We start from the raw sequence: 26,722 nt of genomic DNA on the forward strand, positions 1-26,722 counted from the left end.
CAAAAACGACCCACCAGGTGCTCCAGCCTCCGGGAGAAGCGCACGGCCCTCGCCATCCCAGCACCCACGCACCCTGCGGGCCGCACAGGAGTCTGTACAGAGAGGGGGCGGCAGCACCAAAGGTGCCACTGAGCCTGGGAGGGAGGGGGCACCCACTGGCCCTTCAGACACCGCTCCGGGGTCGGGTCCGGGGGCGCAGGGGCCGCTCCTCACTCTGCACGGCAGAGAAACACCAGCTCTGCGCACACACGGCTCCGCGGGCACCGCGTCCCCGAGGAGGGGCCGTGCCGGTCCCCGGGCCCTCGGGGAGGCACGGGTGGCACTCACGGTGCCACTGGGAAAGCCGCGACCTGTTCCTGCGCCGAGGGACTGAGGGTGGGGACAAGTGCCACAGGCGGGTTCCAGTTCCGATGCCGCTGCCATGGACGGGGTCCAGCTTTGTGCCGAGTCAGCTTACAGAAAAATACACTGCTGGCCTTGAATTTACAGTAGTTAAAACTACAGTTTGAATATCGTATTAAAAAGGGGTAGTTCATTCTTCAACAAAATGTCTTGGTTTTCTTTAAAAAAACAAAAAATAAAAAGGACTTGAAGAGCAATCCCGCCCAGCACAGCACAACCGCACACAGGGCACCGCGGTGCGCCGGGGACACGACGCCAAGCGGTTGTTCTGGGGCTCAAAAAGGCACTTAAAGATAAGAAAACAATTTTATTAAAAACCAACAACAAAACAAAGGAAACCAAAAGGCAATAATTTAATAGAAAGACACTGGAACTGGTACCGTATCTTCAAAAGTGAGAAGGGAGGAAAAAGAAAACCCTGATAAATGTGGGTTTGCTATCAAGTCATCTTTGAGTATATAAAACCAAATCCAACCCAACCCAGCAGACTGGCGACGTGAACGTTCTCCAGGAACCAAATGGACCAAGAAAAACAAATTACTGGCAACGAATCCACAGCTCTTGTGCCAAATGGGTCCTCCCCTCCCCTCCCAGGGCGTTTGCTGGATCCTCACCCGCCCACACGGCAGATGCGGAACATCTGCTGCACATCTGCTGCACATCTGCTGCGCCAAGGCCAGCGAGCGCGGGGCAGCCGGGGCGGAGGGGGAGGGCTGCGGAGGAACACAAACAGCATCTGAACCAGCGGCGGGAACTACAAACAGCAACAACACGTACAGCAACACCATCTCCCCTCACAGCATCACACGGAGGAACGAGGACAGGTTCACCACATACAGTACTTCTCCCCCACTGTACACTGAAAGGTTAGCTTTGCTTTTTTATTCCTTTTTAATTATTATTATTATTACTGGGTTTTATTTTTACATTGAGCTACCTACTAAGTGAAAAGTTTTGGTGAGTGGCATTGGCTTTCACCTAATCCTAGCCTATTTTGTACAGTTTACACGTTAGCAGTGATGTCAGCACGGAAGCGGGTACAGCAGTATTTACAGAGCGGGGCGGTGCGGGGACACATGCTGCGGGTGGGGGACACGGTGTCCCCCGCGGACACGCTGCGCGGGACCAGAACGCGGCGGGGCCGCCAGCGCGGCTTCGCTGTGCAGCTGGGACCGCGCCGGCCCGTGTCACACCGGCGGGGACGTCACCGTGGGAAGCGAGCAAACGAAACCCCGGGTCACGCACGGAAACCTGCGCGAGGAGGACGAGCTGCAGGAGCAGCACAGAGTGTCTTGAATTCAGTGGTGGCAGGAGAGACTCCGTTATCAGACAAAGTACCATGCAATCCCCAGCGCTTTCTGCATATTTTTTTCTCTGGGTTAAATGTTCGGAGGAAAAAACAAAATGTAGATTATTTTGCATAAACTCAAACTGTTGTATTATATAGTACAGTACAGAAAGTGCAAAATATCGCCCCATCAGAGTGGTTCTGCCCCTGATATGGTCAAATATGGCTCATGCTTTTCATGCAAGAAGAGGCAATCTGAATCAAGACCCTCGTGTACTGCTGTGCAACTCCAAATGAAGGAAGCGCGCTGTACCGGAGCCTCCTCGCCTGTTCGCTCCCATCTGCCGATACCAGCAGGTGTTGGTTTTTAAAAAAGAACAAAAGAAGCGTGTGAGGAACGAGAAACGAAGCATCTCAAAACTGTACCTATCGATGCTTCCCCACAGGTTTGTCACTAGTCCTCGTCCGTTCTGAAATCTTGAAGAAGATGGGGGTTCCGTGGAGCCCGCGCGCAGCAGCGATGTCACAGGCCTCCTGCAGCCGTGCCACACGCCTCCTGTGCTGTCCCCGCTCCCGCCGGTGCCACCGGCCGGGCTGTCACCGCACACACAACAGCATCCTGGGCTCGGGCTGAAGAGACGCTCCAGCCGCCGGACACGCTGGTGGTTACCAACCTCCGGCTCTTCTTCCACGGCCAGCAGCGAACACAACCCACTGCATCTCCTCCACACCTTCTTCTTTTTAATGCCAAGAGGTGCAGAAAATAAGCTCCAGGATTGGCCTCGTATTGCTCACCGCACAGCTGCTCCGCACCTCCGCGCACACGCACGCACACAAACAGCCTGGAAAAACCACATCTATCCAACATCTCTAGAGAGGACATTTCAGAGTCAGTTTCTGAGGTAAATCTACTTTTTAAAAAAGTCACCGAATTCTGTACACTTTTTTTAGCAGATACTTCTACAGAGAGCGCGCACTCCCCAGCGCCAGCACGCAGACTCGCTGCCGCCTCCTGCCGCAGCACTGCGAGCGCGGGAGTGTTCCTGCATGATGGGCTGTGTGTACACACGCATGTACACACACACGTACGCACATGAACACACGTATGTACACACGCACACGTATGTACAGCCATCAGGCCTCGGCCATGCACTTGTTCCCCTTCTGGAGAGTCTCCTCTTGAGCGCAGCTCCGATTCCCTGCTTTGCTGGGCCAGGCTTTGCTGAGCTGCCGGCCCCGGCTGCTGGCTCTCCCCGGCCCCGGCTACATGGTGCCCGATTTATCGGCCGCGCCGCTGGGGAAGAGCTTCTCGGTGGGGGTGACGGCGGGGCTGCCCACCCCCGAGCTGCTGCTGCTGCTGGAGCGGTGCTGCACCACGGGCCGCACCGGCCGCATGGGCGGGGGCCGCAGCTGGGCGCCCGCCAGCCGCGCCGACAGCGCCGGCTTGAACGTGGTCATCATCTCGGTGGTGGAGCTGCTGCTGCGGCGCATGGCGGCGTCAGGGTCCCGGATCAGGATAGTGTGGAGGGGGCTGGCGGGCTCCGAGTTGGCGGCGCCCAGCGGGGGGTTCTTCATGGGCTCCAGCGTGTCCAGGACCACGTCGGGGGCCTGCTTGGCCGTGTTCTGCCTCTCCAGCTCCCGCAGCTCGTTCAGCGCCGTGCTCATGGTCTTCTCGATGTCCTGTGAACGGCAGCGACAAAGTGACGTCAGCACCGTGCCGCAGCATCGCCCCGCTCCCCTGCACCCCCGGGAGAGCCCCCGCCCTGGCATGGGTGTGGGTCTGGGGTCTCCGACCCCCACACAGTGTGAACTGTAGGGTGTCCTGTGCAGGGACAGGAGCTCAACTCCATGATCCTTGTGCATCCCTTCCAACTCAGGACATCCTAGGATTCTATGACCTGAGACGGGGCCTTGAGACAAAGCAGGAGCTTCAGGAGAAGATGCGAAGCCCAAACTCTGGCCACACAACGTCACCCCTTGTCTCCCAAGCGGTCTGGTCGCCAGCTCCCTAGGGAGCGAACCCCGACCACCACGGCGATGGGGTGAGCACCAGCCCGCCCCACCCCCACGGGACAGGCCATCTCCAATCCTTCCCCAGAGCTGAGGCCGGTCCTGCCCAAAATCGGCCGTCCTGCAGCCTCTGCCAGGCACACAGACGCCGCTGTCCCCGTGCCCACGGGGCAATGGCACATGTGGGGACCAAACGCACGTTTCGGGGTGAGCAGCAAGACAGCAGCTCACCCTGAATGAAAGAGGCAGCGACGAGGCCGCTCCGCGGGTCTGTCCAAGGACATCCTCTGGCAAGTGACCCCGTCAGCTGCAAGTGTCCATTTAGCGGAAACTACCTCATTGCCTGCAACTGCAGCACTGAGGCCTCGTTCACAGACACAGGCCCCAGCCTGGTCTCACTTAAATCTGCCTTAACTGAATTACGGGCACTGGCTCAGAAAGAGACCAGCTGAAAAGTGACTTACGGCAACTGGATCGATTGTTTAAAGAGTAGCTCTAGTTAACTCTGCTCGCTGTCCTTGTGTAGGCGAGTACTTAATCTTATAATGTCTACAAAATGCTCAGTGAGCCTCAGATAATGTTCAGAGGATCAGCAGAAGGGAAATAATTGTAAAGTTAGCTCCAATTAATTCTATTAAGCTGCTCAGATAATGAGTGAAGTTCCTCTCCCAGAGCTAGCCCTCAGGACTACCATGTCCAGCAGCCCTACGGACTTCAGGGTGAGTATTGATTTATGGCAGCCGAGTGAGCATCTTTTCCAAGGCTTAAAAAAACAACCCACAAGGCAAGGGAATTGTCCGTGTTGTGCTCTATCGTCAGCAGCCCCCTCCCTCGGGCGGCTCCAGAGCCCACGGCCGCGCTGCTGCCACCAGCCAGCCCGAGGACCTGGCGCACGCGGTGACCCGTCCCCAGGCGGACGTGACACCGTGTCCCTGCTCACGGCACCCACACGCTACCACCAGAACTTTGTAAATTAATCAGCACGAGCGCAAGCTCTCGATGGACAGAGAGGCTGGGCAGAGTGCTGCAGAGCGAGAGGACAAGCAGCACGGCTGGAGGAAAAGCAGAGAGGACAGCGAGAGCTCTTCCTGCCATCATCGTTAACTACCCACTGACAGCAGCTATTTGGCGTGTAGCAGCCTGCCGAACGCGGTGGCGCGGGTGTGCCAGGTGTGGGCACGGCTGGGACTCCGCAGCCTGTTCCACGAGGGACCAGCTCCGAGACGTCGCCAGGTTTGGTGTGACCTGACAGACACCTCACGCAGGGACAGCCCCGCAGCCCGTGCTGGAGGTAACGCAAACCTAAGCGACGGCCTGGTGCAGCGCTGATGATGCTGGATGGCGGGAGGCGTCACATCGGGGCGATTTTGAGGTCCTAGCTGCAAACAGCCAGTCACAAACCTGAGGCACTTTTCTCCACACCCTGAGCATCAGTCCAATTGTGATCTGGCAAATCCAGTTTTCTCCTCCTAAGCTCCTTATAGAGCATCAGATGAAGATAATGCGCGTCCCTCCCTGCAGGAGGTAAGAGCTGCCAGTGCATTTTGGTGGTGGATCGAACGTTTCTGGAAACCGTTTTGAAGAAAGGAGGTTTGTGTGAGGAGGCAGCGTCCCGTAACAGACCAGTGGAGGCAGCTGAGAGCCGAGCAGCTGCCGGCTGCTCCTTTCACCTTGAACTGTCACGGCCAGACCAGCACCGCGGTTCTAAGTGTTCTGAGATGGAAGCGGCTCTGCGGCTCGTCCCCAGGGACTCCAATCTTAGGCTCTCGATCCCTGGGCACCGAGAGCCACTTCACAACCCCCTTACCTCAGCGAGTGCTTCAGCTTCTAGAGATTTCTGATCTCCGAGACTACTGTGTCTGGTCGATCCACCGGCCGGTCTCAGTGGGTGCCCATCGGACAGGGCCTTCCTGTCCGGGAAATTGATGCTGCCCACGCTGCCGAATGTCGCCATCCTGCGCTTTTCAGGACTCTCGATCCTGCCCCTGCTGAGAGGGATTTTGTGGGGGCTGCTCGGGCAGGCGGCCGCTCGCGGAGGAGTGTCTATGGCGGGACCCATCCCCCGGGGCGGGCTGTGCGTGTCGCCCCCGCTGCGGCGGCGCGGGATGGCTGCACCGTCAGACCGCAGCCTCACTCTGCAAAGAATCCACCACAAGAGCAGGTCACCGTCTGCGACGGAAAGCATCTGGCTGCATGCTGTAAGACAACGGCTCAGCCCAGGGAGCTCAGATCAAACAGAACTCCGGCCTTTCAGCTCCAGAAGACCAAGGCAAGAGGGAAGACAGACATTTTAGCCAGAGGCAAGAAAAGGGACAGCATTGTACCTCCTTTGCTTGTTAGGATCTACATTAGCAGAGCACAGGAAAACCTGCAGCATGCTCACATTGTCCTGCAGCACCTACTGGAGCCTTCCCTTCTGCCTTGCCCTGCACCGCACACCGAGTCCCCACATGAGACAGCGACCACCGCTGTGTGTGTACGAAAACGAGAGCTTCCTTACCGGCCCATCACTCCCCCAAAGCCATAGTCCACAATATGATCTGTTGGAGACTGGATGTCGTTCTTGGAGGAGGCTTTGTCGTCCAGCAGCGGCCCGCTGCTCGCCTCGCTGTCGGCCTTCTGGCTCAGGCTGTCGGAGAACGCGTCGTCCCTGGGGAAAGGAGCCCGTCAGGAGCAGCTCTGCCCCGGGGAGCGGCCGGGCCAGCCGCAGCGCGGGCCGAGCGCCGCCGCTGCAGCAGCTCGGGGCTGCACCGCGGCCACCGCTTCGGGCAGCACCCAGAGCTCGAAGAAAGCGAACAGCGCGTCTCCACGACCCCTGTGCTGGAGCTGCCGTTTCAAGGAGTGCAGCTGCAGCACTTGTGACAGAAGTGGCATCTGTGAAGGACCCCGGGACTGGCCCACGGGCCAGCGGGGCACCGGACAACGCCAGCCCAACGCACACAGGGGACAAGGCCGATATTAAGCCTGGCTCGTGCCACTTTGAGGAGGCAATGCCAGATGGGGTTCAGCGCGCTCAAGTGCAGCATTTAGTGCTTGGCTTTATCAGCTTGAAGGAGAACTGATCTGAGCCAGCACACGGCAAGGCAGGTGTGAGCAGCCCAGACTTCTCGCCAAAGTGGCTGAACCTCAGAAACGTGACCACCTACTGCAGGCGGCCAACGGGGACCCTGCGCAGGTGCGCGACAAACACCTGGATCAACACGCGCCGCTCACTCACATGTCCTGCACCACGATGTACTGGTGGGGTATGAGCCCGTCCACGCCGTTGTGTCTCCCTTCCCACCAGTCCTCCGACGCCCGATGGTACAGCAGCAGCGAGGCCCCTTTCTTAAAGGAGAGCTCCCGAGGAGAGCGCCCAACATAGTCAAACTTCGCTATGGCTTCGATCTGCTCCACTTCTGCAAAGGAGAGAGGTACAGACGGAGAAAGGCTCAGCTCAGCCACCACGAGGGCACAATAAATCCCAGAGAGACGTCTCAGCAGAGCAGCAGCGATGCTGCTGCCCCAGCTTCCCCAGAGCACCTTGCACCGAGCACAAATCATCTTCCATTTAACCTGATCAATTCTTTTTGTTCTTCCAGCCTTCCTGGAATTTCTCACAGACCCACAATCTACCAGCAGTTACAAAAAGCTACAAACCAGATGGGGAGTAGTTGAAATTTCCCTGCATGCATCTGGCACCATCACCAGCACTCCCATTTTCTACCTATAAAGTGATTCGTTCGGTTACAGAACCCCATTATACTGCAGACTGAGAGCTTCTCAAGCTGTGTCAGATGCCATGATCAAAGCCCTGTTTACCTCCTCTCCCCTTCCTCATCCTGGAGACAGCCTGGCCTGAATTATTGATGAGTAACAAATTCCCCTTTGGGGATCCCATAGAAACGATGATCCCGGCTCTGGCCGGGCAGCTGTGCGGCATCACGCCCCGGCCCCGCAGCGCTGCCGGCGCTCCGCCTCACCGCCCCTCCGCTTTTCTCATTGAAGCTCCACAGACACCAGGGGTTCACAGAGCAGGAGCTGGGGGTCTGAAATTCCTCAGGGACGAGGCAGGGGGCCGTGAGCACAGCCCGGGAGAGGGCAGCGTGGTGGGGCTGCGGGCACCCGCCGAGGCGCCCGCGGAGCAGCCCCGCTCCGCCGCAGGTCGGGCGCTCTGGGGGGAACCAGGCGGCTCCCCAGCCCCGGTTCAGCATTGGGGGTGCATAGGGCGAGGGAGAGGGCCAGAAGGACATGTAAATTCACAAAATAAAGCTGCCCTTCTTCTCCACACTTGCACCACAGTCAATCACCCGGAAACTCCAATTGGAGCCATTAATGTAACCACTGAAGCACAAAATTGTCTGAACGGCAGCTTGCTCTCCATCTTCGAGTCCTGTCAGCTCCTGTCTGGGGCTGAGGGAGGTCCTGAGCTGCCCGGCTCAGCTGCGCCCGTTGTCCCCTCCCTGCGGCGTCCCCAGCCAGGACGCTCTCCTGCCGCCCTCCAGCCTCGGGAAGCCGCGGTGCTTTGCCGGGGCGCACAAACACAGCAGCACTGGAGCGCCGGACACCGGCGCAGCTGCCGACCCGATCGGGAGCGAAGCGCACGCTGCTCTGCCGCCCCCCCGCGAGCCCAGCCCCCACTCACCGTCATCGCTGGTGTGCGGCTCCGTGCCGTTGTCATGGTCGACCTCGTCGATGGTGCCAGGCTCGCTGTGCGGGCTGTCACTGAAATAAAACACACCCCGCTTTCAAAGAAAGAAGGAGATTCTGTTCCCAAGGCGCTCAGCAAACGTAAGGAAACTCTGGCCCCGGTGACACTTGAGAGAGTTATGGTTTTAGCTTTCATAGGACTGAGACGGTCGTTTTAAATCACAGCAGATCTCTGAACGCAGAGGACGGCAGACACTCCACCGCGATCCGCAGGCACAGAACATCACGTTCTGTTGCTCATGCATCTTACTTGTATTTGGAAAAACAAATACAAAGTGATACCAAGTTAAAATGTTCCACTCACTCGCTCACTCACAATAAGCTTTAGCATTTTCTCTCCCCTCACATCAGTCAGGATGGCAGCAGGTGGTCAGTGCGGGGAAGAGCAAGTCTCACAACTTTACAAAACTTGCACACAAATCAGTTCAAGTCTGTCACAAATAGTGGCTTGTTAAACAAAGTCAGATTACAGTTGCAACATCCTCCAAACAAACGTGTAACATCACTGACACTTCAGCGCGGGGCTTTGTGCATGGAGTTTTCCTGTCCTGGTACCCCAAGCAGGGCGAATTGTGCAGCAGCGAGACGCGATGCAGCCGCATAGAGCCGCCCCGTCCCTGGCTACCGTAAACTCGCCTGTATTCTCATGCTGGCAAAATAACAGAAACCGGAGGTTCGGGTTAACTTGGGGCTAAGGGATTCCATCAGCCAGCAAATTGTGATGGAACTACGGGACTCGGAACTGGGTTAGAATTGACCTAAACCCCTGGTTTGCTCTGAACACACTTCTGTGAATCTGCACCTAAAGGATTTTTTTATAAATATTAATATTCATATTGGAAACCATTTTCTCCTGAAGTTTCTACTGAGGTGCATAATACTGAGTCAGCATGAGAAAAATGAAAACAAAAACTGAGTGAAACTGCCTCTGTTTTCACTGGTCAGGCTAAAATGAAAAACAAAACTGATACATGCAAGTAGAAAAGAATTGGTTAAGTCTGCAAAATCCTCTTTGTTTTATGGGAGTATTGGTATCTAAGAACCACACAGGCAGCCTGGTATGGAGTAAGATTCTGAGCCAGTGTAAAACAGCACAAGCACATCAAATATATGTCACTTGCACACCTAATTCGCAACAGGTATCAGAAATACAGTCCTAAAGGCACGTCCGGTCTGCAGAGGGCCCCGTCCCCCCCAGGCTGTGCTCAGCCGCCCCGAACACCCAGGCTGAGCCTCCCAAAGCCCAGGTCACAGCCCTGCCCTCGCGGATCCGCCCGGGAGCCCCGCACGGCGCTGGTGCTGCCACCGGCTCCCTGTGGCGCACGGTGCACAGGATCACCCCGCACGGGGACCTGGCTGCAGGTCCTGCCCGCGGTGACGTCCTGCCCTGTCCTTACCAGTACTCCTCCCCGCCAGTCATGCACTTCTCGTAGACGGGTCCTTCCAGCTCTCTGTGGCTGGGGAAGATGCCCTCGTGGTTAATGATGATGGTTTTGATGACCTCGTTGACGTGGGCTTGGCAGGACACGGGATCCTGCCCATCCGGGATGTGCATCAGGGTGGGCCCGAAGCAGATGGCCAGGTTGTAGGGATCCATCATGTTCTCGTCGCTGTACTGTGACAAGCTGCAACACCAGCATCAGAGAGCTGGAAAACCCCCCAACAACCCCCACTGCTCCGGAAATCACAGCTCGGGGCTGGCTGCATCCTCCCCAAACACCCCACGGCTCCGCGGGGCCGAGGGAGCAAACAGCCCCCATGGCCATGCCAAAAAGGACTGTCAGCAAAGATGGGGAAGCCCTGAAAAGAGAGAGGGCAAGGAGAAACTCGGTGAAAGAGGGAACAAAGGACTCACTGATTAAGGAAAGCAAAAAGGTATCTCATGACAACGATGACGGCCCGAGGCAGAGTGACGACGATCTGCTGGATCTGGTGCACCCTCTCGGTGGGGTTCTCGATTTCTGGAACACAGGGACACAAAGCACATCTTTAAACCTGCTCAGCACAGACAGCACGGCGCCAGCGGGGCTGTTCAGACCCAGCCGCCCACTCCGAAAGGGAAACAACGGCCCGTTCCCAGGCTTTATCCACCGCTTTGGCACTGAGGTGCACGCAGAGAACCGAGCACAGTGCTCTTCTCAGGTGAGTTCACACGGACGTTCAGATTCAGTATAAACAGCAAATAAACACATCTATGTGGTTTTGTTTTTACAATAACTGTTTATGCATTACTTAGTTCGTTCCTCAACAACCAGTGTGTTTCTCTAAAGCCTGACTCAACACGGCACAGGGAAACGCAGCACTGCTTGGCTTTCTAGTGCGGATCTTTCAATGAGGTTTTTATTTGCGTTTCTCTTAGGGCTTCACTGGCAGGTCCTGGTGAGCGCTGCTGCTCCAGGCCCCACCAGGAGCTCAGTGTGACCGGCAAAGCCACCGCCGCCCGCCGCAGCAAAGCCACCGCCGCCCACCGCGGCAAAGCCAAAGCCACCGCCGCCACCAGCAACCGCGGCCCTTCCCCAGGACGGAGGTGACAGAGCAGCCATCAGCGCCACCTCACCCGACAGTTAACGCTGGGCTGTTCATTCACCGGGAGCAGCGTCCCAAAGCCCCCTGAGAGCAGCCAGGCTCCGGTGTTTCCTCACTGTGCCGGCTCCTTCCTAATCACCATCAAATTCACTGACAACATGTGGCTGGGCTGCTCTTTCTTCGAAATTCTGAGCAAAATTTGGCTTCAGTACATAGATGGAAGTCTTTATAATATTTCATTTGGGAAATTTCTCCTTTTGAAGAGTTTATTAATGCAGTGTTATTGCTTACTCTGTTCTCCACTTCTTCAGTTTGGTTTTACTGAAGAGAACACTTGTGAAAAACAAAATCTGGACAAAAACTTACAACAATAGGTATGTTCTGAAACCCAGAGGAACAAATTGTCGTGAAGCACTTGCCGTTTTGACTTAGCAAACCGTTCCAACTGGCTGTGATTCAGGGGAAGCAACGCAGCCTCCATCAGCCACCCCGCAACAGGGGCACAGCCCGAGCAAGCGCTGCCCACAAAGCGCCTCTTCTGCACAGCCGTTCCGCATGGGCCTTTGAGACGCTTCAGTGAACGCCCTCCCCAGAGCTGGGATTGCTGGCCCGCGCTCAGAGATGGCTCTGCTGATCCTCGTGAGGCCAACAAGGATCCAAAAGAGCCACAGCAAGACGTTTTACCTCTCCCCCGTCTCCAGCACTGCCAATGCACACCCTTCATGTCTGTTCTTACAGTACTCCATACAGCACAAGCTGCTACCGGCAAACTCAGGTGTCCTTGCCCCCTGCTTATCGCTTCCCTTGTCCCACCCCACTCCCTGAGAAGAGCTGTCGCATGTACTTACTTATAGTAGATATCAAATCTTGAAACCTTTCCTTAGGAAAGAGGGGGTTTTCCAGTCCTCGGAAGTACAGCTTCAAGACTCCAGCCACTGAGTTGATGTCACGTTCATTTTGATCGTCAGCAAGGGGATCTTCACCTGCCCAGAGAAGAGTGTTATTTCCAGCACTACTGTCGAGTTGGACTAACACAGCAAGTGCTTTTCCCAGCTCGGTGGAAAACCAGAACTGCGCACAGTGCCGAACGCCCTCTCGTGCGTGCGATGGCACCGCTACACGTGTCACCAACGAGAGTGTGACAATGTGCTCTGTCACACAGCGTCGTGCTGAGACACGCTATAGCCCTACCGAGAAACCCAGCACACTGTGGAGGTTTTAAACCTTTCCTGAAGATGAGGATGTTACTAAGGGGTTCTCCCTCACAGTTTCTAGCCCAGCGTGTTTTGCATCAGAGCGCTGAGCAGATCTGAACCACGGCAGGTGACGGGCTCGGCTGCAGGATGCACCCATGCCTCCGGAACGGACCAGACGGCTCCGGACAGCATTGCGCCGACTTCAGTCTACAAAAGGCTTCCGAAACCTAAGGGCTCTGGATACTGACTCCTCTTAAACTGGATACACAAATCCTCCAGCCTTTGGCAATCCCACCACTGCCTTCTCCATGGGCCTGGCCACCCGCACCCTGTTTGACGCTCCGAGATGAAGCGCAGAGGCCGTTACCCCAGCCAGACCGGCCCTTCCGCAGCTCCCGGTGACAGCAGGGGCGCCTGTCATCCCGCCAGCCCTGCACCCCGGCCGGCTGTTCTCACCAGAACCACCGCGCACCCCGCACTGCCAGCGGCACACACACGGCTCTGCTGCTCCCCAAAACCACTGCATACACCCCTCACAGCTGCTCCCCAAAACCACCGCACACCCCGCACTGCCAGCGGCACACGCACAGCTCTGCTGCTCCCCAAAACCACTGCATACACACAACACTGCTGCTCCCCAAAACCACCGCACACCCCGCACTGCCAGCGGCACACGCACAGCTCTGCTGCTCCTCAAAACTGCTAAAGCAGGAGGAAAATGGATCCCCAACATTTCATGGCTCTCATCTGAGGCTTTTGTGCTCTCAGTTAACAGAGATCTCTGTACCTCCCTCTACTTCTCACACTCTTTCCCCATGTGCTGCTTTGCTACCTCGAGTCACCCAGAAGGGGATAAGAGGTCGTTGTGTCTCAGAGCAGAAGGGCTCTGATCGCGTCTGATCCCCAGCCCCAGCAGCCCCGCTCTGCTCGCGCAGCCACGCACCTCTCTCAAACGAATTCTTGATGTCGTTGACTTCCACCTGGGAGCCCGGGACTCTGAAAATGCCCTGCTGCTGCAGGCCTGGAACAGAACAGCGCCTTAGGAAGGGTCCTGTCACCGGCCCGCGACACCTTCTGCTGAACAACAGCAGGAATCAGGAGCCGTGCCCCCGGCCGGGCCCGGAGCACGAGCGGAGACGGGGTTACAGCTCATTGCTGCTCATGTTCTCCAGATAGAGCGCTGAAAGGGCTCATTGCTGCTCATGTTCTCCAGATAGAGCGCTGAAAGGGCTCCCGTGGCCTGGGGCCCGAACAACAACTTCAGCCTCAGTAAGTGCTGACAAAACGGGAGTATCTGCCCGCCACCCAACGCTGCAGCGCAGCCAATGCCATTGTAACGGCTGCCCGAGCCCGCGGGCGCCTCTGCCGAGCCTTACTGCTAACGGCAAGCGTTCCACTTCCTCTGCAGAAAGGTGATGTTACTGGATCTACTTACCATACAAATTGATGTAACGAATGCAGCTTTCTACTACAAGCGGAATAGCCTGACCCGAATCCTTCACGAAAGGAAAGAAAAAAGTAAAAAATTACTGGTTTGCTGGCAACAAAGCACGAGAAATGCATTAAACATTGCAAAAACAGAGATTTGAAAGTCAGTGCCATTGAGTTTAGTAAGAGGACAGGCAAGAAAAGGAGGTGTTACACACGTCAAGCCATCAAAAAGTGCTGAGTACACTACGTGCAGTCAGTTATGCACAAGAAGCGTTCACTGCAGTGTGACAGCCGCTCGCCGCCGGGCTGAGACGGGGCTGATGCAACGGGACCACAGCTATTCCATTGCAAAGGTGTAACGCGGAGCTGGAACAAAACTTGTGCGATACCTGTCTGATGAAACAAGCTTCCAGTAACAGAGCTTACAACAACATTGCCACCTAAGGAAAGAGCCATTGTCAGCAGATGCTAAAAAACCCCCAAACTCCACAGCATGTGACATGAACTGCCTGTAACTGAACTGTGACGAGTTCTGGCTTTCGTTCCAAAGCTGCTCCTGAGTCCCCCCGTGGAAGGAGCTGCAGGGGAACGTGAGCCGTGTCTGCCTACGTGGACACTGACTCTCCTCAGGGCTTGCTGTGGTTGTGTTTTGCAGCAGAGTACAGCTGCATCTCTCTGGTTAATTTACTCCGCCTTGTAGACGGGCCTGCAGTAAATACCTGATTTCTCGTTCGCGCATTCCTCCTTCCTCTGAGAACACAAAAAAGCAGCAGAGTGGGAAAAAAAGAGAAGATTAAGCAAGGATAAGTTCAGTTAGAGGTAAGCATCTCTTTCGGAGGCCACGAACGCTCAAATGCAATGGCAGCTCAGCAAGGTCCAGCCCAGGCCCTGGGGCTGTGTCCCCTCCCCACCAAACCCCGTCCGGCACCTGCACCGGAGCCTCGGCACCAGCAGCCTCTCGGGTTTCTGCCCTCCCTGAAAGGCCAAGGCCAGCCCTGCCCTAAGCCCGGTCTCAAGGACAAGCCCAGCAGCTCAGCACCGTCCCCGGGAGTCCCTGCTGGCCCAGGACACCCGTCTGCTCAGAGGTTTCTCCCGCAGATAATTCCTCCTCCACAGTGCTGAGCAGGCTGGGCTCTAATGAGCATTACCTTTTCTAAAACCACTTTAAGTAAGACATAATTACAAGTATTAAAGAGATTACCAGCTTTGTCAGCCCAGCCTGTATATTACTTGTGACTGCGCTGCTTACAAACACTGCCCTTAGGCTTACGCTTGCACTGGAAGAGCCTGTGAGAACAAATCAGAGCCTGACAACGCCTATTAGTACCTAATCCAGCAGTTTGTCATTCCTGCTTCCTACGGTATTCTCACTAAAGCTTTCTTCAGCGCAGGATTAAGCACCCTGAGCAGCGGGATTGGCATCGCCTGCTTTGGGACTCCGGCGGCCAGGCAACCGCGAGGCGCTGCGCTTCGGAGGGCCGGCAGTTAGGCGGCTGGAGGGAGCCCCGCGGACACATCCCACAGCGCATCTCTTCAGTTTTCTCCTCAAATCTCTCCTTCTGGGTAATTTCCTGGGATGAGCCGGGTCAAATTCCCCCTCCCATCGGGACTGCACTGGTATTAATGGAGGTCATCTGAGTTTACCCCAGCCTGAATGAAGACGGCACTCTGGCCCCCGTTGCGTGTTATCGCCCGTCTCCCCGGCTCATCAGGCGGCACAGCCGCCCCGCAGCTGGCACGGGAGCCGGCTGGGCTGCCTGGTATTGAGACGTTTTGTTTAGCACGCAACGGGTGGCTGTGTTATCTCAGTCCAAGGCTGACGGTCCTCACAGCCAGGAGACACTTTCGGGGAGCTTCTGAGTCATCTTATCTCCCTCCTCAGCCACGGGGGAAACAACCACCAGAAGCGTGTGGGCGAGGGTGGGTGGGGGTCTGCTGGTCCCCAGGGGGCCCGGCTGGGCTGTCCTTGCTGCCCAGAACGGGCGGGCGCAGCGTGGGACGATGGGGACGCTGGGCCAGGAGCAGCCTGTGCTGCGCGGCCGATGGCGCCGGCGTCCCCGGCAGCGATGGGGTGACGCGGGGATGCTGGAGGGACAAGGACAGCTACGAGAGAAACCACCACCGAGGCAAAGAGGGCACTGGCCACGCCGGCTGGTGCAGGGCAGAGACCCACGGGACAGGAAAGCCACCATTGCATTCAGAGCGTTCGTGAACTCCTACTGCCGGCCAGCAAGTACCTTAATGAACGTTTCCATATTGCCGTTAAAGAGCTTATGATTATAGACTGAGAGAGGCCTAGGTCTCCTCATTTTCTGTGGCTTAGGGGGAAGACAGGGGGGCCTGGGAGAAAATGGAACAAAATAAATCAACAAAACACCAACAGAAATGCAACGACAGGGTGAGATCTCAAAGGTTATGACTGAGGATAACAAATCAACCAAGCAGAGCAGGGCAGGGGCCCGGCGGAGCCCGGGTGCGGCTGCGGGGGCTGGCAGGCACGGAGCGGGAAGCCCAGCTAACCCAGAGCTGCTCCCTATGCACCGCACGCACTATCAGGCCAAGGTCAAGACTGCAGCCTTTACTTCACAGTCATAAATTCAAATTCATCTTGATCGTAGAAACATTTAACAGATATGAGCCAAACTACCCATTACTTCCCATCCCCACGATGTTCCAGTGTTTCCCTATCAGACAGACTCAGCTCGGCCGCAGCCACATCCAGCCCCTAACCAGCTGTTGCTGCGGGCCTGCTGAAGAGCCCTAGTTCCTACCATAAGAACCAGTCACCTCCTGAAACCAGACAGCGACAGAGCAGCAACTGTGCCAACAGCCGCAGCTCGAATGAACAACGGGGGATCGGGAACGCTCTTCACGCAGAACTTGCTTCACTCCAGCCAGAGAGCGTACCGCTGCTCACCACGGCGGCCACAACCGCTCTGGTACCCACGATGCACAGATGCAATCCTCTCCGAGATGCCAAATACCAAAACTGCTGCTCGGTGTTTGTGATAGTACCAGGGATGACATTTTACAGGTAAAAAAAGGCGTTGGTGCTCAGCAGGATTGTTAACACCTGCCTCCTACCTCCACCAGCCTGGAAAAGCACCAAGAGCAGCTGAAGAGTTCAACTCATTGCTTGACATACCCACAATAAGCCACAGCTGCCATGGAAAGCAGCGGAGCATTCCTGTTTATTCCTAAATGGCTCTCGTCCTGCTGACAGATGGCCAGACAGAGGGAAGCGGGCACGGTGAGCTCAGTCTACCACACACGAGCAAACCCACCAGCACGTCTGCAGAACAGAAAAGGCAGGTGTGTGCCTTGGTGTGACCCCCCCCAGCAGCGAGTCCCCATCGGTCACCGAGCAGACCGCAGACCCCGCTGACAGACACCTATCGCTTCTGGAAAAAGGCCATGGAGACCTGGGACTTAGTGCAGCGACCAGGACTCTGGAAGGCTCCTTTCTTTAACTCTATTCACAATTTGATTTCTTCTTCCAACAATGAAGGACATTAAGACCAAAGTGCCTAGATCTAGAAAAGCAGCATAAAATCCTTACGTGATTTCTGATCTGACCTCTACCCTCAGGCTCTACTGATATCTGCAGAGGCGAAAGCATGACTGCAAACAAAACCGAGTGCTGGGAGCCTCCATGCACAGTTGTGATCCACTAGTTCTTTAATCAGACGCCTTTAATTAAGCAATCTGGCTCTACAATCCTATGGCTTCTCAGCACTCCTTCAGCTGGTCCCTGGGCCCAGCAGCCCGCTGCGGACGGAGCCCCCGGCAAGGGCCGAGCCCGTTCTGCCCACAGCGACAGCCCTGCCCGGCACAACAGGGCGATTGTCTCCTTGGTTTTCCTTTCTGAAAGTAAAAGCAACTGCTGAAACCAAAGCAAACAAGCAGCTGCGGCTCACCTCGCCAGCCGTGCCCACCGGCCACCTGCCAGCAAACACCCCGGGACACCACGGCAGGGCCCAGGGACACCGCGGCAGGGCCCGGGGACGCCGCGGCAGGGCCCGGGGACGCCGCGGCAGCAGCCCGTGCCGCAGTCCCCTGCAGGCAGCAGCCAGAGCGAGCTGTCCTGCCGTCCCTGTCCCCTGCTCTGCCCTCACCATCTGCTTCCATGCTTCTCACAAGGCATGTTTGCGTTTTTTTTCTGGTATTACAAATTTTATCAAACACTGGGACAGGGTTTAAAAAGCTAGCACGCAGGGAGGCTGTGCATATTGTGGGGAGATGTTTGGAGGCTTTGCTGGCCACATCTTGCTGTTAGAAAGCCAGCATGCCGGAGTAAGCCACCAGAGCTCTGCAGAGATGCATTATGGACTGGGCACAGATCAAAGGCTCCTCCTGGTACACTCAGCCCAGCACTATCTCCTGCTGCAGGGCGGTGGAAGTCTGAACACAGGCATGCTCTGCGGGCCAGGCACAGCAGCCAGAGCTGGGAGAGGCTTCAAGGACAGATCCAGGTCCTCTGATGAACGGGGATGGCAGGGAGCAGGTGCACACACTGGTGTTGCACTGTCACACAACCCAACTACGTGACAAAGCACCACCCCGTGCTGACACAGCACTGCAGAGCCGCCCAGCTACAAGTGACAGTGCAGCAAAAACCAGGGCCTGGTCACCATCACCCGAACGAGCCCACTGCAGGCAGCGCAGCTGGGGAGCAGCGCAGGGCATGGAGCCCACACACCACCCCACGGGCAGCTGGGGGGCGGTGAAATGTGACCCCCCAAGCTGTGGCAGCAGCACAGCAAACCGGCACAGCAAACCCGCACAGCAAACCCGCACAGCAAACCCGCACAGCTCCGCGGCAGCGCCGCCTCCCCCCGCCGCAGCCAGCGCACGCAGGGCAGTGAGAAGGAGCCGCTCACCTGGTTGTTCCGCATTCAGCTCTTTCACCTGTGAAGAAACACAAGTTTCCATCATCTCTGCACATCAGGCACCACCAAACTGTTCAAACACATTCACACAGGAACTCTCACTCATTTCTGGTTCTGTAAGCCCCTGTAACAGCTTCTGGCAAAAGGAACGTGCCCAAGGGCCCCACGGGTCGGGCAGATGGATGCTATACACGCCCCCACTACTAAAAGACGTATTAGAAATCCAAGATTCAGCCACAAGAGAGGGAAAGCGTCCTCAGTTCCCACTGATAATAAAGGTTTATCTGCAATATGAAGCCTATTTTGTAAGCAAGCAGCTGCAGTGCAGGTCCCCTGCAAGGAGAGCCTACGTGCACCTGCTGCGGCCGGCCAGGGACGGGGGAAAGGGACAAGGGGCGGGGGGACACCCCAGGGAGGCCACTGAGATGACGGATTGTCCAGCTGCTTGAGGGAGCACCAGCAATGGCACCTGAACGCAGCGGAGGGTTCGGTTCCCCCGCCCCTCCTGTGAGACAGCAGCCCGCCCCAGCCCAGCGGGCACGCTGCACTCGGGCTGTCGATATTCTCCTTCCTTCCGTGGACTTTCAGTGCTTGGATTTCACAGAAATGGCAGCATACCACCACTGATTAGATCTGTTCATTTTTTAAAGTATTTGTCAACCCACTGAAAAAAACCTAAACTGATTTCACATGCTGTCTGTGCCTTTCTCCCAAGGCCAGGAAAGCTGAGTTATTCTTCCTTTTTCTGAGACACATAAAAGGAAGCACTTGGCTGCACAGGCCTCCTTCCTGCTCCCCCGGCAACTGCGCAAAGCGAGCGCGCAGCCACTCCTCACCGAGCAAGCAAAGAAGCCCAGCGTTCCGCAAACCCAGGCTTCTTCTAATGAGAATCAGCTCATGCTGAAACGCACTATTTGGTATTTCTGGCCTAAATGTTTGCTGAACGCCTACATGGCAGGAGGATGCCGTGGCCTGGGAGAAATTCAGGAAGTTCACATGAAAATCTTCCAGAGCTGCTTTTGTGCAGATCTAGAGAACTAAAACGCACTCTGAACACCCCCAAAGAAAGGTGGGAGAATAATAATATTCCAGGGAAATGATGATTCTGCAGGTGACTGGTTGAACTCAACAGCAGCAGCCAACCAAAGGCACCACCACTCGCACGGGTAAGACGGAAAGACAGTGGTGTAACGCGGTTCCGTGTGACGGGAGCTCGTCCCAGCCCTGCGACTCACCTTCTCCCAGAGTCTGCTTCAGCAAGTCGTGTTTAGCCTGCAGCTTCGTGATCAGGTTACTGCCATTCAAATACTCCTTAAATTTCTAGAATTAAAAATCAAACAAAGAAGGCGTGTTAAGACTGTTGGCAGAAACAGTCCGTAATTGATGTACACGCTCGCCTGGGGCTGCTGGCGGGGCCGCCAGGCGCACAAAGCGCCGCAGGGCTGAGCGGGTCCCATCCTGTCGCCTCCTCGCTGCTGCGCCTCCCGCGGGGAACGTGCCCGGCTCCAAAGAGCCGCGTTCAAAGCGCGCTTGCTTTTGTCAGGCTTCTGGGCACGGCCTGCGACATCAAAGAGGCTTTCCCGGCGCTCTGCTTTGTGCAGACAAGCGGTGCAGAGCGAGAACTCCCGCCCGAGAGCCTCCCAGGTCAGGGCCCGCCGGGCGCTTTATGCGCTGGGCAACACGGACTGTGCGGCACAACTTCTCCTTCATTGTCACACCGCCTGGCACCCGGTGACATGCAAGAGCAAGCGATTTCACAGATAAGAAGGGGGAGGGAGACAGAGATGGAAAATGAAAGGCAGACAACTGGAGAGATCAAATTGTTGCAAAAAGCATCAAAAAACCCAAGCACAACTCATAATGAAAACTGCGTTTCCCCCTCAGTTTGGAGTAAAAATACTGCTGAGAGAAAGCAGAAGCTTTTTCGTGTATATGTAATATATCACAAGATGCTTTAGTCTGTTAACCATGCTACTTCTGCTGACCTGACGGCCCATCACTTGTATTTCAAGTACCCTCCCAGGCCCGGGATCTGCCTGCAAGCGGAGCAGGGATGCGAAGGCAGCAGCGCCGCTGCCTCTCCTGGCACGCACAGCACAGTGTGGCACCGCAAACCCGCTTGTTGCGGCTGCCGCCAGCACCCCAGGAGATGTGAATGACTGTTGAGTTCATCCCACAGCCAAGGGCAGATCTGGCTGTGTGGGCTGGAAAAGGAAGGTTGGTTCAAAACTGCAAAGGCCTCCGGAAGAGGCGCTGCAGGGTCTGCGCCCGGCTCCTGCGGCACTGCCCAGGTTTGCTCACAGCTGCCTGCTCCAGCTGCTCCTCCAGAAGAAGAACGCGGCAGGCGCTGGACTGCCCGTCCCAAGCACTGTCCTGCCCGTCCCTGCCCTGCCCGTCCCCGGCACTGCCCGTCCCTGCCCTGCCTGTCCCTGCCCTGCCCGTCCCTAGCGCTGCCCGTCCCCAGCACTGCCCGTCCCCAGCACTGCCCGTCCCTAGCACTGCCCGTCCCTAGCACTGCCCATCCCTGTCCGTCCCCAGCACTGCCCTGCCCTGCCCGTCCCTGTCCCTGCCCTGCCCTGCCTGTCCCCAGCGCAGCCCGGCCGCCGAGACAGGGGCTCCAACCCTAACCACGCACAGCACGAAGAAAGAGACTGAACCGGTTCTTACTCTTGACTAATGAGCACTTACAATGGGACGGCGCCCTAGCAATTAATACTTTGTGTGCTGTATTGCAGGAGATGAGACTCACTGTAAAATAGAACATTTCGGTTTCCTGCTGGTTGGCTCTCCTCTTGGCGATGTTTATTTTACTCATGTAGGTCTCTGATGCAGCTGATTTGACCGACTCAGTGGAGCGACTATGCTGGAAGGCGTCTGAGACATCAAAATCCTCCACCGTCAGCATGTCCTGCAAAGTCTGCATCGTGGCATCCAGGGTTTTCCGTACCTATCAGAGAGGAGGCAGCACGGTCTGGACGCAGGCTGGGAAAGGGACACATCTGGAGCCAGAACAAGTGGCCAAGAGGCAGCTCCCACCAGCCCCTGCTCCCAGTGGAAGGAGCCCCCATCGGAGCCCCCAGGAACCCCCACACAACGGGAAACGGCCGAGCAACGCTGCCCACGAGGCCAAACGCGACACCCGCGGCAACTCCTCACCTCTTCGTTCTCTATCTTGAGGGTGGCGAGTCGCGACTGCAGCTGGTGGTACCGCATGAGCAGCTCGGTCTGCACGGGCTGCTGCGCGCTGACCTGGCACACCTGAGACGGGAGAGCGGTCAGGGGTCACGCACCGACCGGACACACATTTAAACACCAAAATCATTCCCTCGGGCACCCACAAGCCCCTCGCAGCCTCCAGCCAGGCTGCGTCACCCGGGTTCCGATCAGCAGTGCCTGGACCTGGCCAGCACAAAGCGTTCTCCACCCGGCACTGCAAAGCTGCCTCTGACGTCTCCCAATTACAGCAGGTAAATCAAAGCTCCACTTTACAAATCTGCTGGGCAGTTCAGCTGCGAATCAAACCACAGGCTTCCTAATTGGGAGAGATACGGAGCGAGAGGCAGACTGAGAGGAGGAGTGCTAATGAGCCAAGCGTCTCATTAAGTAAAGAAACACAAACAGCAGCATGTGAAGACAGAACAGAGGGGGATAAGGAGTCAGAAATCATTTAACGGGGATGTTAAGGGAGGCGGAAGCCAGCCCAGGCCAGCACACTACCTCATCCCCCATGTGGGGCTGGAACTCGAACTTCAGCGGCGGGCAGAAGACCTGGTTGCACATGTCCATGATGGTGTGCTTGTCGCTCCGCGCGTCCAGGTTGTCCACGGCGTTCTCGATGATGTCCAGGCCCTCGTGGCGGGAGGTTTCCAGGTTGTACTCGGCAGACAGGTACGTCCGGAAGGTCCGAGCAAGGCTGGCGTGGAATCCCAGATCACAGCACTGAGAAACACCAAGGAAGGGTCTGGTCACACAAACGATCCCACCCTTCTTCTAGGGGTAAGACATCCAAAAAGACACTGTATGCCCCAGAGCAACAGCAGCCCTGTCATACCGGGCTGTATTTAACCACACAAAGGCAGGCGGACGTCCTCACAAGATGGCACTGCAAGACGTGCCCTGCAGTCCGTGCACATCCCTTTATCCTTGCCAGGCACTGCTGCCTCTCTCACAACAGAGCAACTTCTCATGCATAACTGATCATTCTCATGTTCACCTTGGGGAAAACGATAAAACTCTGAGCTAATTGCTGCCAAAATACTGTACGTTAGACAAAAGCCTGTTTTTAAACTCTCTTTTCGATATAATTGAGTTTGGCATGTTAAGTACAGCAATGGCACAGGCATTTGCTGCTATGAACGCTTGATCACGGCTGAGCAAAAAGCAACTCTCAGCAACCCCTGCCCGTCCGGAGCGGCGCCCTGGCACAGCACGAGCCCGCGGGGAGCGGGACGGGCACCCCGGTGCCACCAACGCTCCGAGACATTGTCTGCGGGGAAAGGCAAGAGGGAGGACGCGGGCAGCAGCCGGAGCGCAGCCCAGGGGCTGTGCGGAGAGCGCGGTGAGCACGGGGGCTGCCTCCAGAACGGGGGCACTTGTGGTTCTGGGACGGAGGAGAGGGCGGGAGCTCCTGAGAGAGGATGTAAGGTTGGGTAATTCTGGCTGTAGCCTCTGTGGGGTGTTTCGTAACCCTGTGTCCCCAGCACACCCAGCGCTGCCTGGGGCACAGCCGGTCACCGCAGGCGGTGGCAGTGACACACGGTCCACAGCTTGACCTGCGGAGATATACCAGGTGCAGGAGGGTTGTGGGTCACAGGGACACCCTGGTGGGACAGGGACACCCGTGAGAAACACCTCCCCCAGCGTGCAGCACCACACTGACCAGCGCCAGCAAACTGCTCTTACCACGTGAACGCGAGCCCAGGACAGCTTGCATTAGGAAGCCGAGATGCTTTGCTGCCGCGCAGCTTGAAGAGCGAGCCAAAGCCCTCACCTCACCAAACCCACCTCGGCACGGGGTCAGTGGCTTCAGCCCCAGCAGAACCGCCGCCAGGAGCACCAGCGCGGCACAAAAACCTCCAGAAAAGAGCAGGAAGATTGCCAGCATATTCTTATTGACCCAAAATGAGACCAGATTTCCACAGCGGCAGAACGCCTGCGGGGAGCTGGCGTGTCAGAGGAGCCTCCTCCGGCTCTCCAGCACCCACAGGCATCGCTGAACCGACGCAGAAAGGCATAAAAAGTGATTCTGCATCAGAACATCAGTACTGATAAACCTGAAGTGAAACACAAAAGCTCAGCTGGTGCTACAAGCAGCTCCAACCGAAGACGTCGTCCTGTGCGTTCTGCCGATCCGAAGAGACAGCCCTCAGCTCAGATCAACTCACAGGGCTGTCTTCGGTTCAGTCTGTGCGGAAAGCAGCAGTAAAACCACACTGGGCCGGCTCCTGCTCACAGACACAGGAGCACAGCCCACCCCATCCAGCCTTTCAACGCAGAGAAAACACATGTGCAATAATGAGGATTTTTGCAGGAACTATCAAACAGTCATAATCCACCACTTATCCCGCTTCTATTTAGCTTCTAATCTTATTACTGGAAAATATGGGCAGTTAAGGACTGGTATAGCTCTGCCTTCACAAATCAGCAAGCACCACATAAAACAAGGAATCAGGGCAAATTTCTATTCACCGCTTGAGGCGAAATCTTGTTTTAGCGCCACGAGCCCCTCCACGGGACAGCTCCAGTGTGAACGCCTGTGCGAGTGCTCGGGGCTGCACAGAGGAACCCCCGAGCCAGGATGCGGCCCCACAGCTGCCCTGGCCCCGAGGCCGTGCGGGTGCACCCCCTGCCCGCGGGCAGCCCGGGGCGGAGCGGGGTGCGGGCAGGCTGGGGTGTGAGCAGGTTCAGGGTGCAGGCAGGTTCAGGGTACAGGCAGGCTGGGGCGCGGGCAGGTTCAGGGTACATGCAGGTTCAGGGTGCAGGCAGGGCAGGCTGGGGCGCAGGCAGGTTCAGGGTACAGGCAGGCTGGGGTGCAGGCAGGGCAGGTTGGGGGCCCAGACCCCCGTGCCGATGCTGGGGCAGGACCTGCTCTCCCACCCCAACCCACCGACTGCAGTTCTGAGTCCTGAACACGGGATTGTGCTCGTTCCTCATCACACCTCCCAGCCCCTCGCTGTCGTTCTCCCACCCCCTTGGAAACTGGTGCTATAAAAAGAATAACAGCAGGAGAAAATCGCCGCCGCCGCTCAAGGCCGGGAGTTCCCGAGGCACACAGCACAACGGCTGAGCGGCGCAGAATCCGAGGAACTGGGGCTCAGGGCACTGCCAGCTGCTCCGGAGGAAAAGAAGTCCCTGTGCAAGCTCCCCTTGACTCCGACGCTGACCTGGTGCTGAAGCAGCGGGAATCTGCAGCGCCCGGACCTCGGCTGCTACCGAGAACCAGGGCAGGCGCTTCGCTCAGAGCTGCGGCCCTTGAAGCCGCTGGTGAGCAGCGCCGTGCCGGCTGCTCCACAGCCCCCTGCCCGGAGAACAGAGCGGGACTGCCGTCAACTCCAGAGCTACACACAAAGGGCAGGGGAAATACTTCAAACTCCCGCTCCCAGCTCCAGAACAAATGGCATTTTCTCACCCCTCTCATCCCTTTGATGGAAAATAAATTAGAACCACAAATAACAAGCCTTAGTCCTTCTGCAGCGCCTTTCATCTGGAGAGCTCAAAGCTCTCTGTGCGTTAATGCATTCAGCCTGGTAATACCCCTGCAAGGGGTGGAAATATTACGGTGTCCAACTGGAGAAGCAAACAGCCCGGAGCTCGAGCAAGCTGGTTTTGGCCCAAATGGCACGGCCATCACCCATCTGTGTGCGATTCACCCGGCGCAGCGCCGTGCGGAGGGGCCGGGGCGCCGACCGCGTCGCCATTCCCCTGCGCTGCCATTCCCCTGCGCCCGACCCCGCAGCCTCGGAGCTCCTCAACGCAACCGGCCCGGCCAGCCCAGCCCAGCTCTGTCCCAAGCAGCGCCCACGCAACATCTCCCCAACAGCGCCTCCCCAACAACAGCCACCACAGCATCTCCGGAACCACTCGTTCATTTTCGGCCGAGCGGGGAATGCTGTGTGGATCCCGGCGGGGGGGCAGGTTCCTCCCGGCCCTCCCAGCAATCACCCCGTGCCCTGAAGCGTGAGATTGGATTATTTCTAATCAAAGGTTCTTTAACTATAAATATTACAGAGCCAAATATCATGTAGCCCTTTTCAAAACCTAGCCATAGTTAATCAACTCTATGGTCTCTGGAGCACGTTACTTTCTGAAGGATTTTTAACCTGCATTTTATTGTGCTCCTTAGTCTCTCTGCAGCACTTCCCTCCCCCAAGTGTTTTCTTAGGGATGTTTCAATGTTGTTTGCTGGTTTGGGTTTTTGAGGGTCAGGGCTTTTGCTTGTTTGGGGCTGGTGTGTTGGTTTCGTTTTGTTACAATGAACACATTGGTAAATTATCCTTTCAAAGGACGTGAGTTCCTGTCAAACCGCTGGGAAAAGCAGCCCAAAGTATCAAGGAGAAATCATTTTTCTGAAGTAAAGCACTGCTGCTGTGTTGTACCAAGCTAATAAAGTTTATCAGACAAAGACTGATTATGGTCTTCAGGCTGTAAAATTTACAGAGTGCACGACACTTCTAAATCGTAAAACAATCAGCATGTTTAGTTTAGCAAGGCAATTCAAGCGCCGTGGTATCCACGAGGGGAATAAATCATTTACTGTGTGCAAACTTTGGCAAAAAAGGTAGTTTTGCCATATTATTAAAGCCAGGACCAGCAACATTTAAGAAACATGTATTGGTTGGATTCTTTCAGTTCAATACAGTACGTCAAACACAGCTTAGTGTAAATCGGTGTCATTAGTAGAGTGCCATGATTTATGGTTCCCGCTTACGAACAGGTAGCGATCATTAACAACCTGAGTTCAGAGGAGTAATAGAAGTTTACCAGACCAGGGTACTGGTGTATGAAAAAACGATGTCCCATTTCTGAATGGAAACCAAGCAAACGCACGAAGCAAATGCACCATCGCCTTCCCATCGTCTCCTCACCCACGGAAGCTCTGTGTTGAAAAAGATCATACATATGTAATCCTTTCTCTTCTATCTGTCCTCCTAACACGCATGAAGCTTTTAACGGCATACGGGTATTTGTGGTTTCATCACCCACCTCCCTGCGGTGCCGCAGCACCTCGCCCGCGGTGCCTGCACCGGGGCGCTGCCGCCCCGGCACGCGCTGCTGCCCCCGCGGGGCAGCCG

The 26,722-nt window shown here is 56.4% G+C and overlaps 1 protein-coding gene across 3 annotated transcripts in view; it reads right to left on the reverse strand.

The window, feature by feature from the left end:
- Positions 1–291: 291 nt before the first annotated feature.
- The window catches only part of SRGAP3 (SLIT-ROBO Rho GTPase activating protein 3), a 78,816-nt gene continuing 52,385 nt past the window's right edge, over positions 292–26,722 (reverse strand). For all 3 annotated transcript variants that reach the window (XM_080350700.1, XM_080350698.1, XM_080350699.1), the window contains 16 exons: positions 22,149–22,370; positions 21,588–21,689; positions 21,181–21,378; positions 19,667–19,751; positions 18,423–18,450; positions 15,780–15,882; positions 13,547–13,607; positions 13,055–13,132; positions 11,764–11,898; positions 10,245–10,350; positions 9,787–10,014; positions 8,325–8,404; positions 6,918–7,098; positions 6,201–6,350; positions 5,508–5,835; positions 292–3,370 (listed from right to left, as the gene is read on the reverse strand). In XM_080350700.1, coding sequence (XP_080206826.1) covers positions 2,954–3,370; positions 5,508–5,835; positions 6,201–6,350; positions 6,918–7,098; positions 8,325–8,404; positions 9,787–10,014; positions 10,245–10,350; positions 11,764–11,898; positions 13,055–13,132; positions 13,547–13,607; positions 15,780–15,882; positions 18,423–18,450; positions 19,667–19,751; positions 21,181–21,378; positions 21,588–21,689; positions 22,149–22,370 — 2,502 coding nt within the window. In that variant the 3' untranslated portion in view covers positions 292–2,953. The remainder of the gene's footprint in view (positions 3,371–5,507; positions 5,836–6,200; positions 6,351–6,917; positions 7,099–8,324; positions 8,405–9,786; positions 10,015–10,244; positions 10,351–11,763; positions 11,899–13,054; positions 13,133–13,546; positions 13,608–15,779; positions 15,883–18,422; positions 18,451–19,666; positions 19,752–21,180; positions 21,379–21,587; positions 21,690–22,148; positions 22,371–26,722) is intronic.

This window comes from Nesoenas mayeri (genome assembly GCF_963082525.1).
Source record: "Nesoenas mayeri genome assembly, chromosome: 10".
NCBI classification, from domain to species: domain Eukaryota; kingdom Metazoa; phylum Chordata; class Aves; order Columbiformes; family Columbidae; genus Nesoenas; species Nesoenas mayeri.